The sequence below is a fragment of the Odontomachus brunneus genome, unplaced genomic scaffold (assembly GCF_010583005.1).
Source record: "Odontomachus brunneus isolate Ranch 3 - 2012 unplaced genomic scaffold, Obru_v1 Obru_scaffold_253, whole genome shotgun sequence".
In the NCBI taxonomy this organism is placed as follows: domain Eukaryota; kingdom Metazoa; phylum Arthropoda; class Insecta; order Hymenoptera; family Formicidae; genus Odontomachus; species Odontomachus brunneus.
Window position 1 is genome coordinate 224664 of NW_022639703.1, and position 12994 is coordinate 237657.

A 12994-nucleotide genomic window follows, 5' to 3' on the forward strand; every position below is an offset into this window, starting at 1 on the left:
CACGTAAAATTTCGAGATATTAATTAAAATATTTGGGCAAATCAGAGCGCACGACGCGACAAGCGGGACATACGGCTCGCCGCGGTCGGCGAAGATTGCTCGCGGGCCTAACATACTGTGTCAGATTTAAGACGTAGTCCCTACCTCTAGGTCTATGAGATAGGCCCGCGAGCAACCGTCCATTTTCTTCGCCGCCCGCGGCGTATGTTCCGCCTGTCGCGTCGTGCGCTCTGATTTGTCCAAATATTTTAATTAATATCTCGAAATTTTACGTGGTTGTTTAAAAAATGACCTCTACAATTTTTGTTCACTTTTATCTGTTCTACTTATATTTTTCTTTTGGCACGTCTTACGCGAGACACCCTGTATAGAGGGTACAGATATCGATCAATATTTATTGATCACTGATTAGGAATCGAACAATATAACATATTTGTTATAAAACAAATTTACAATTCTGATTCCCTCATTTCATACCTATTATTACCCATACAGTACAAATCTTCAAAGGACATTCTAAAGACGTTCTAAGGACATTCATACATCCTAAGAACGTCCCAAACATTTCTCAAAAGACTTTGTATTATCAGGGTATTATCATAAAAAGCTTTTTATGTTAAAAATATGCAAATAACGTTTTACAATGTAACGAAATTTGATTATTCTATCCCAGAAAAGCCGCTGCGTATTACTTTCCCGCGTGTGGAAGATCATATCAAGCGAGTGTGTGTACTGAACTCTATATCTTTTCCTGTAACTCATAGAAGTTCAAAAAATTCATAAAAAGTTTAAAGATTGTACAAATATTGCTTCATGTCTCAGAAAATCTATAAATAAATCCATATTTAAAAATATATAAAATATAAAAATTTTTAAGTATATTTTTAATAAAAATATACTTTTCAATCGCTCTAATTCCATTATTTTTCAGCAAGTTTTGCACTCTAAGGCATGTATTATAGATATGTACTGCATATCTTGAGTTATTGCTCACATTTTGATATGTGATTTCATCGTCAAATCGCTTTTCCTATTACTTTGCGGAAAAATTGATAATATAAGTAAACATCCATCTAAATCGATTTTCGGTGACGTTCTACTCCGCACGACAATTCGCAATCTGTTCTTCACATCTGTCTCTTCAATATGTTCTGTCCTATATCATTGCATTTAATTTTATGCATCTTTTTGCTGCATATTTGGAACTATATCGTATAACTTTACATATCAATTGGCAAAAGATTAAAAAAAATATTTTATCGAAATTATACACACACACACACACACACACACACACACCACACACACACACACACACACACACACACACACACACACAGTGTGTCCCATAAGTTCGGCAACGGCAAGAAAACTCGGCGGGGGAGCATTTTAGAGAAAAATGATTCCAATAAAAGTTGTAAGGCTTAAAAAGTCGCATTTAATGACAGTAGTTATTTGACCTAAGATGACGTCGCCAAGGTCAGGACAAGGTCAACTTTGCTTTTTTAAATAGAAATACATATTTTTTATTACGGGATTTTTTTCTACGTAAAAAAGCAAACAACTTTTGCTTGAAAAAATTTTTGATACGACCTCTATTTTCTAAGATATTTACGTAAAATCTACAAAATTATTGATTTCAATAATTTTTTACTTGAATTCTATTAACTTTACCGAAAAATATTAAGAGATAAAAATTGCTTATTTTGTTTTCAAAGAGCTCTGAGAATTTTTTAAGAATTTTATGTTAACTTTTTAGTACTTCAAGAAAATGCAAGAAAATGCAGTACTAAAAAATTAATATAAAATTCTGAAAAATTCTCAGAGCTCTATGAGAACAAAATAAATAATTTTTATCTCTTGATATTTTTCGGTAAAGTTGATAGAATTCAAGTAAAAAATTATTGAAACCAATAATTTTGTAGATATTTCCATAAATATCTTAGAAAATAGAAGTCGTATAAAAATTTTTTTCAAACAAGAATTATTTGTTTCTTTACGTAAAATACAATTCCGTAATAAAAAAAAGTATGTTTCTATTTAAAAAAACAAAGTTGACCTCGACTTGACCTTGGCAGCGCAACTCAAGGTCAAACTAATGGTATCGTCTTATGCCATATAGCTTTTGTTTGAAACATTTTACCATATCTTCCATATTCTTCGAGATTTTTGCCTGGGGCATTTAAAACAGGACACCCTGTATATGTGTATGTGTGTGTGTGTGTGTAAGCAATAAGATCGCTGTTGGCTTGTGGCTGCCGCCGCGATTGTCAACTCGCCGGTAATAAGACAAGGGCAAACAAAGATTCGCTGTCCGTCTGTGTCTTTGTCTAACTCATATCAGTCGCAGCACGGAATAGAACTTCATCGCACTTACCACGCAGCTCGTACACTGGACAAGGTTCTGATTCTCATTACTGCTAACTATTACTCTGTGGTCGATTCGGAATTCTCGACTCTGAGTTGCGTCTCTAAGGTCAGGCCGAAGTCAACTTTGTTTTTTTAAATAGAAACATATATTTTTTTATTATGGAATTTTATTCTATGTAAAGAAGCAAACAACTTTTGTTTAAAAAAATTTTTTATACGACCTCTATTTTGTAAGATATTTCCTAAAATATTTATAAAATTATTGGTTTCAATAATTTTTTATTGGAATTCTATCAACTTTACCAAAAAATAGCAAGAGATAAGAATTATCAATTTTCTTCTCATAGAACTCTGAAAATTGTTTCAAGATTTTTAAAAAACTTTTTAGTACTTGAAGAAAATGCAAATTACAATACTAAAAAATTAAGTAAAGAATTCTGAAAAAAGTCTCAGAGTTTTATGGGAAGAAAATAAACAATTTTCATCTCTTGCTATTTTTCGGTAAAGTTGACAGAAATTGAGTAAAAAATTATTGAAATCAATAATTTTGTAGATATTTTCGTAAATATTTTAGAAAACAGAGGTCGTATAAAAAATTTTTCAAACAAAAGTTGTTATATTCTTGACGTAAAATAAAATTCCGTAATAAAAAAATATATGTTTCTATTTAAAAAAGCAAAGTTGACCTAACTTTGGCAGCGCAACCCAAGATCAAACCAATGGTACCTTCTTATGTGTTTTATTGAACCATGTAACTTTTGTTTGAAACATTTTTCCGTATCTTCCATATTTTTCGAGATTTTTGTTTGGGACATTTAAAATGGGACACCCTATGTATCATTATATGTATATTTTTGAGAAAGGACGATTATAATATTGCAGCAACTTTCACGTTTTAATATGTAATATTATGAAATCTATAACTATTGTATAATGAATATATAACTATGTCGACTGGGTTAATTTTCTCAAACACTTGTATATATGAGTTTTCATATATGTATTTCAAGTTTTTTTTTCATTTAAATTTAAGATCGCGAGCTCAAAAGTGAAAACTATTCGTTTTATTTAGAAAATAAAGTTATGAGTTGCATAAGATTGATAAATTGATTGTTTTTTAACTTAGGCCTCTCGGTCAAGGCGCTTTCGGCGAAGTTCACGAAGGCCGATACAAATACAGACGTGGACAGCACCCGGTTGCGGTGAAAACGTTGCTGACATTATCCACGCCGCAGGCAGAAGCCGATTTCATGATGGAAGCGTGTATAATGAACAAATTTAATCATACTAATATAGTGCACTTCATTGGAGTCTGCTTCGATAAACATCCAAAGTACATCGTTCTCGAGTTATTAGCCGGAGGTGACCTGAAGAATTTCTTACGTGAGGAAAGGCCTCGACGAGTGAGCATTGTTTTTATTGTTTATTATTAATTTTCACGAATATCTTCTCATTAAGCGCTATTACTGAAAGTAATTGTCAGAAGTACCAAAATTTAACAAGACAAATTACATAGCATACAATATTGACATTTTTATCGATTTCGAACTGCGTAACGTTTATTCGAGAAATTTTAAAATATACTTCATCTGATCTCTAAAGTTCATGTATACATCCTTGTTTCGACAGGATCGATCTACAACATTGACGATGCGCGACCTCGTTATGTGTAGTAACGACATTGCGAATGGTTGTCAATATTTGGAAGAGACGCGTTTTATACATCGCGACATCGCCGCTAGGAACTGCCTATTAACCACAAAAGGTCCGGGGCGCATCGTTAAAATCGCAGATTTTGGAATGGCAAGAGACATCTATCGGGGCGATTATTACAGAAAAGAAGCTGGGACGGTGCTACCTATAAAGTGGATGTCGCCTGAAAGCCTTTTTGATGGCATATACACCACAAAGAGTGACGTCTGGTAAGTGATTACGCTACTACTATGATCTTATTCAATTGTAAATAGAATGAATATCGACTATTAAATACGCGTGTTTTATTTATTTGTCTATATGATCGTATTTTCTCAAAAATAAAGATATAACAATAGAAGATCTTTATATATCGAAAAATTTTCTCGAAACTATAAACATTCATGAACCGAAGAAGCATTATATTAGTTTTGCCTAACTAGGGTATATTTATAATATCGGAAAAATTTCAAGAATGCATAAGAAATTTAGATACAGGGTAAATAATATAAAACTGTATGCAAGAGTAATTAAAAAAAAATATAGAAATTTCTTAACACCTTTAAAGTATACGTGAGAAAAATGTCCATACTGAATGTATCTTTTCTATAACATCCCAAATAGCAAAGAGAATCCTAAAAGAATTCATATTTATGTCATCAATTGTTAATAAGTTCTTTTGTAAAAAATTTTTTTTTATAAAAAGAATTCTGTTTGTTCTATGATATCTGAAAAAGAATTGAGAATTGGTGTCATAAATATAAAATGTCTAATGAATTCTGTTTGAATTCTCTGTACTATCTGAGACGTACCCATCTAATGCTAATAAAAATTTGGGGGGTTAATTAAATTATATATAAATATTTTTTAACATATTAATGATAAGAAATAATTTTAATTACAATTATAAAATCATATGAATTATTATAATTTGTATTCTAGTTGCACAATTCATTGTCCAATATTACTGTTACATTGGCCTAATATTGGTTACACGGTCTGTCCGAGAAGTTCCGGAACTAATTTTTTTTTACCGACAAGTGACGCCATCTGTTGGACATCTGAATGATCTTTTAGTAGGAACACTTAGCAGTAAGCAGTAATTTTTTCAGTCAGTTATGATCATTTTGTACTGAGTAATGTAAGAAACGACCATGCGGGAACACCTGAGGGCGCCACCTCACGGTGTGACAGCGATTCAAGCGCCGCCAGCGGGCGATATAGGGATTATCGCGAGGTCGTTAGCGCGCCGCGCGCAGGTCGGAAGCGCGGAAAAATATAAGCGAGATTCGTTCGGAATGTTCTAGAAGCTTTTGACGAGATATATATTACTGCCGGAATTCGGAGTAGAGAGAGTCCGTCATGATCGAGATTGAAAAGACTTAGAGATTAGTCGTTGTCGTAGTCGGAATATATTCTCGTTTCGTAAAATCGAGAAAAACCGTTAAGAGACTCTCGTGGAGTCTTCGATATTGTATCGCGAGATACGTCGAGTCTTCATATAGACAATAGGTCGTTATAATTGTATCTGTGTTTGAAAATAAACGTATAGAGTGGTTGTGTAAGAGACGGTTTATTATCCTTTCAACATAAGAGACAGAAATTACTGACAGTCACTGGGAAGTTCCGGTGAGGATCTTACAGTAACAAATTTTTGAATATTTAGATTTTTTACACTGTCAAAAAATTATCATAGAGCAGAGAGCTGTGATCAGAAATAATTTTAAACGAGGCACTACTGTAACTTTTCGTTACTACTTAAGTGTATTGGAGCGGCTTTGCAACAGAATCCGACGGGTCCGACCAGAACGGTGGACAGAAAAAGACTTCTTTCTGTTTTACAACGCCGTTTATACAGCTGGAATTGTTACACAGTTTTTGGCTAAAAAAACAAATCCCTGTATTCTGGCACCTTTCATATTCAATGGATTTATTTAAAATTACTTTTGATCACAGCTGTCTGTTCTATGATAATTTTTTGACAGTGTAAGAAATTTAACAAATTTAAAAATTCATTACTCAGTACAGAATGATCGTAACTGACTGAAAAAACTACCGCTCCTATTAAAAGGTCATTCAGGTGTCCAACAGATGGCGCCACTTATCGGTCAGAAAAAAAATCAGTTCCGAAACTTTTCGGACAGACCGTGTACATTCAGCCAATATATTCAATATACAGAGTGATTTAACATAAACTTCTATCCTTAAAAATACAAAATTCTAAGACAATTTTTTATTTTGTAAAACTTTATCCGAGATTTATTTTCTAAGATATTAGCAAAACTAGTTTACCTATCATAAGTCAGATATAAGAGGTAGACAGGGGCGACTCACCATCAGACGTGGGTGAGTGCCTGTTGCAATCAGCTGATCGCTATATACGAGCTGCGTTTTAATATTCACTGCCAGCATAGAAATCGATATTTTATGTTACATATACTAAAGATTTTCATAACTGGCAATAATTTCGTAAAATACATATAACTACAATAATACACGCATGCACATGTAAGCCATATTTTGCCTTTTTGTGTCTTTCTTTCTCTCCCCCTCTTTTTATCTCTTTCTTACTCATTAGTATTCACGCACAAATTTGAGATAAATAATTTTCACTAATAAACATATCCACATAACACAAAATGTCACAATGACATCACAATAACGTTACTCTGTGACAATAAATTATGTCGCAATGAAGTCACAGCGAAGTTATGGTAATGTGCGAATGTCCGCTTTGTCACATATGTAATATCACTGTGACATCATTATGATATGAAGAAAAATATCACATTGATGTATTTGTAACAATAACGTATGATACTGGTTAAAAAAGTATTTTGTAGTAACGATTGCAACTAGTCAACTTATGTTGATTTTAAATGTAGTTTAACTGTTTTATATAAATTCTCACTATTTTCGCACCTGAAAATTTATTCAACACTGGTCGGACGCGAACTCGAGAGTCACACACCTCCAGGTTCCTAGTCTACCATCTTGGCTACTGCGCTATTTCCTTAACTAATACTAAATGTTTTTTATTATTCCTATATGCAACCGAAGCACTAATTATAATTTTCTTATTGGGAGTGTGCATTAATTTTAAAAGATTTTCAAGAGATGGCGTAACTAGTACTATATCGCATCGGGCCATATCGTTACTACCTTCATGTCAAAGCACCATATGGCTTTAGTTTTCAGTATGTGTCATTTTGCCGAAGTGTAAACAACATTGTTTTCTTGAGCATTGAATATGTCGAATTTTGTGCCAACAAAACAATTGCGGGAAGCTTTGCTTTCTTGCTTCCATTTAAAAAAAGTGCTGCTGAAAGTCAACGAATGCTATCAGAAGCTTATGGTGATTATACTCCATCGATTTCAACATGTGAGTATTGGTTTCGACGCTAAAAAAAAAAAGGTGATTTTAACACGGAAGGCAAAGAACGTCCAGGCCAGCCGAAAAAGTTTGAAGATGAGGAAGTGGAAGCTTTACTCGATCAAGACCCGAGTCAAACGCAATAAGAACTTGCAGAATCATTAAATGTTGATCGATCAACGATTTCCAGACGTTTGAAGGCCATTGGAATGATTCAAAAGCATGGAAGTTGGGTGCCGTACGAGTTGAAACCGAGAGACGTCGAAAGGCGCGAAATGACCTATGAATTGTTGCTTCAAAGACACAGAAGAAAAAGTTTTTTGCATCGTATCGTGACGGGTGATGAAAAATGGATATGCTATGATAATCTGAAGTGCAAAAAATCATGGCCAGGCGAACCATCAACATTGACGGCAAAGCCAAATATTCATGGCGCCAATCTCATGCTCTGTATTTGGTGAGATCAGATGGGTGTAGTGTATTATGAGCTGCTCCAACTCAACGAAACCATCACTGGAGAACAGTACCAACAACAATTGATGCAATTGAGCCGAGCATTGAAGTAAAAACGGCCAGATTACGCGAAAAGACACGATAAAGTAATTTTCCAGCACGACAACGCTCGGCCACATGTTGCGAAACCAGTCAAGAAAACGTTAGAAGCACTTAACTGGGATATCCTACCGCCGTATTCTCCAGATATTGCTCCTTCCGATTACCATCTATTTCGATCGATGACTCATGGCTTGTCTGAGCAGCGCTTCCATTCTTATGAGGATACCAAAGAATGAGTCGATTCGTGGATAACCTCAAAAGATGTGTCGTTCTTTCGACGTAGAATCCACCTATTACCAGAAAGATGGGAAAAAGTAATGGTTAGCGATGGACAATATTTTGAATGATCAATTTGTAACTATTTTTTCACAATAAAGCCGTATTTTTACCAAAAAATCCTTTAAAATTAATGCACACTCCCAATATGACGCAACAATGACGTATGACACTGGTTTAAAAAAATATATCTTGCAGAAACGATTACAACTAGTCAGCTTATCTTGAGTTTAAATGAAATTTAGCTCTTTTGTTTGATTTCTCACTATTTTCGCACCTGAAAATTTTACTCGGTACTGGTCGAACGCGAACTCGAGATCTCAAACACCTTCAAGTTCCTAGTCTATCACCTTAGTTACTGCGCTATTACGATCAACTGAGATACTGAGTATTTTTTATTATCCCCATTATGCAGCCGAAGCCGAAGTACTAATTATAATTTTCTTATAATATTATATAGTACAACCACAAAAATAAACTATTTATAGTTTTAATATTTCATATAATAAAATAGAGGTTAAAGATACATGCATAAAATATTTATGTAAAATATGTTTACCTAGGTGTTGACATTACAAAACATTACAATTTAAAAAACATTTAATGAAACATTTTTAAAACATTAAAAATAATGAGATAAGTTTTCTTTTTTCCATTAAAAAGACATTTTTTCAACGTTTTTAATGTTTGGAAAAATGTTGTGATTTTTAATATTTAATACATTTATTTTAACATTTAGAAAATATTTTTTAAATATTAAATGTTAACATTTAGAAAAACGTTTTTTAAATGTTAAAATAAATGTTTATTAAATATTAAGAAACAAAATATTTTTCAAACATTAAAAAACATTATTTTATGAAAAATGAAAAATAATGAAAAAAGAGAAATTATCCCATTATTTTTGACGTTTTAAAAATGTCTTTTCAAATGTTTTTTTTTTAATATTGTTTGTCCATTGAGTAACAAAAATAACTAGTAAATAAGTAAAATATATTATATTCGTAATTTTTTTAAATATTGCTGCAATATTGCTAAAGTAATATTTCAAATTATTCCCTCATTGCATAAAATCTTGAAGGGATATCTTGGGGACTTGTGTGGACATTTAAAAATCCTCGGAATATTTTTAGGATGTTCTGAGGACTTATGCAGATATTTAGCAATTCTCTGAATGTCTTTAGGATATCTTTTAAATCTTGTGCTATGTGGGATGCCATTGCTATGTACCTACAACATTGTACTGTAATATGCAATGTTGTAATGTTATTATTATATAAAAATATATCTATAAGAATAGCACACTTATCTTTTTATTCGAAAAAGAAATTCGTCTATAACATGGTAAATTAAACGTTATCATAACGTCATTTTGCAAAGTCATTTTGACGTCTTAAAACATGACGTAAAATACACGTCCTTAAAGGACAAATGACGTTACTGACCAATAGTATGACATATAGTACTGACATATTGACATCAAAATAACGACAGCTTGCTGCCTGGGAACGTTCTTTACACGTTCTTGGATAAAGTTTATTGAAGATTATTTCTCTTCTTATGATTATAATTTCTTATTTTACATGTAAATAATGTTGATATATATGTAAATTGTCTGTGTTAGATATACATTAATAAAGGAGAATAATACATTTTATCAATAATGATTAACGTTGCTTCGAGTTAAAATAAAACATTCTGCAGATGTCGTGAGAATGTCTGATATAATTGACAAAAAAATATGTCCTCAGGTAATCCTATGGATTACGTTTCAGTTTAGATCAAACTGGGACCATTCTGATCATATTCTGATTAGAATATCCTATGAAGATCGATTGCCATGTGGGAAATACTTTTTCAACAATGACGTCAGCCATATTCATTATTCTGAATTTTACAAAATGGTTCTGATTCATAATCGGCGACATGTGTATGCAAGTTTCAACAAATCAGATATATATATATATATATATATATATATATATTTTTTTTTTTTTTTTAAAGAAATATGTTTTAAATGTTTTAAATATGTGTGATGTTGTGTACTTGTGCAAAACTTCAAAAATTTCTAAAAAATTGAAAAAATTAATTTAAGCTAAAAATGATAACAGTTTTTTTCATATTTTGACATAAAAAATAACTAAAAATAACTAAAAATTGGAAACAAATCGGCGTTTGACGTTCTCCGAAGTTTACTTGTTAGCATAGAAAACTATCAAAAGAAACTTTCTGATGTTAAATGCGGCCAATGTTAAGTCAATATTTGACAATATTAAATTTCAACGTCTACAAGATATTGCAATTCAGCGAACATTAAACGTTTCTATAATATTTTTTTAACGTTGGATTTACATTTCAAAATGTTGATGCAACATTGCAATGTTGCAACGTAACGTTTCTGAAATGTTGATTTAACGTTTATGTGCTGTATGGGGACATTACTATAATCTTCTAATAACATCACAGTGACGTCACAATTTTTCTGTGATATTGTGACTATTGTGAGTCTATTGTGATGTCACTATGACATTTTGTGCTATGTAATTACCCATACAGCACAGAAACTTGCAGCAACATTGCTACAACGTTGCAAGATTGCATATTGCAGTGCAATGTTGCAAAGACATTGCAATGACATTAATTTGCAATATTACTTTAGCAATATTGCAGCACTATTTCAGAAATATGACGAATATAATATAATATTTTTTACTTATTTACTAGTAATTTTTGTTACTTATATTTTAAATTCAGTAATATTTCGTATCAATAGTACTTATAGAATAGTACTTAGAATAGTACTTGTTAGTGACAGTTATTAATACTAGAATTTATCTTATTACATATTTCTTAAACTTCTTATACCGTTTTTTTCGAAGAAAATACTTTATTTAGATTTAATACTACCCTTATAGAAATATCATACTAAGAATCATTGATAATTACTTATTATCCAGTATTTTTAATACTGAAAATAAGTAATTATCAATGATTCTTAGTATGATATTTCTATAAGGGTCGTACTTGTTTAATTTTGTGGTTTTCATTAAAATATTATATTCTTAAACAAAATATTTTTTGAAATGATAAAAATAAAAACTTTTATTTCGTTCAAGAAAACCATGTCATTTGATAAAATAACACTATTGTTTTTAATAGTATTTTATAAAAATTTCTTTCAAAATTTAGTAATTCGATTTGTTTAATTTGGATTTTCTTGGATTTTTTATTTTTTTTAGTTTGGATTAATCATTATAACATTCTGTTAAAAATCTAAAAGTAATTATTACTGGTTCAATACATTACATCAATATTCATCTCATATCGAATGTTGTTGCGTTGTTTCAATATCTATCAGTAAGTTATCCAACGAACACCAAGTAAAAGTTACATAACTATTATTTAATGTTTGTTAGATATGTTATAATATACTGTGAACACTATAAGGATAAATTATATAAATACAAATTGTAAGAATATCGTTGGAGTCATTGGGAATCGCCGCGTGCCGCGCGATCGTCAGGTTAAGCAACACTTTAACGGAGTCAGGAGATAAATAGGGTGACCAGTAGTATACCACTTGGGATCGAAATTATCGAGGGAAGATTTACGAAAGTTTGTGGATTTGGAAAGATTTACGGAGTTGTGTATTGACAATCTTACCTAGTAGTTTATGAGACATAAGAAAATTAGAAATTATAAATATATTTTTTAAATATTATGATTTTCTCATTTTTCACATTTGCACAATAATTCTCAGTATTTGATACTATCAATATTTAATAGTGATTTTATTATCACTAGAAATTAAGTACTGACGAAAAAATTATTGAATTACTGGTAATACATAATCACTAATAATTTTTTAGTATTTATTAGTATGATATTCCTGTAAGAGTGTTATCTGGGATTTTACTTTGTATAATAAAACATATTAATAATATTACATATACAGGGTGTTCCCAAAAGGTAGTACCAAATTTTAGGAGTATGTAGTACTCGTTAAAACAAACCAAAACGTCTTAATAAACAGTACTTCGAAAACTTTTTATTTCTGAGTTATGAAGCATTTTCTTCTGTGAAAAATAGAAAATAACTAAAATTTACAATAAATGTTCAATGTGCCCCCCGTCCATTTCAACACACAATTCGAAACGTCTCCTCATTGAAGATCGAACACGTTTAAAGATTCCGGGTTTATTCCGTATTTGTTGATAACAGTTTTCAATTCTCTGAGTCAATTCATCTATTGTATCAACTGGTGGCATATACCATGCTCTTCAAGTGTCTCCTCCCACATAGCACAAAAGTCAACATTATTATTGTTAGAATGTTGCCAGAATATTTACAGTAAGTTATATTTTATTGAATGTCAATGTAATGTTATATTAATGTCCGATATTATAGAGTAGCAATGTTAATATTACTAAAATATTGGGGTAACGTAGCAAAATAGTTACATTTTTGTAATAGCAATATTATATTGCAATAATGTACCAAATGTATGTATGAAAATTTAACGTGAAAACAACATGTTGTACTATATTGATGTGACATTGCCTGCTACGATTGTATTGATTTTGAATGCATATATAAATATAATATTTTCATATAATGAAATTTATATTATGCGCATATTATTCGAGGATGCGCAGAGAAGACACATACGAAGATCGAAGTATGCAACAAATATATATAATAAAATAAATATATATATATATAATTACA

General features: G+C 31.3%; 1 protein-coding gene across 1 annotated transcript in view; it reads left to right on the forward strand.

Moving 5' to 3' along the window:
- LOC116852735 (leukocyte tyrosine kinase receptor-like) overlaps positions 1-12994 on the forward strand; it is a 360643-nt gene that overhangs the window by 192425 nt on the left and 155224 nt on the right. The window contains exons 12-13 of the mRNA XM_032833366.1: positions 3497-3773; positions 4000-4292. Coding sequence (XP_032689257.1) covers positions 3497-3773; positions 4000-4292 — 570 coding nt within the window. The remainder of the gene's footprint in view (positions 1-3496; positions 3774-3999; positions 4293-12994) is intronic.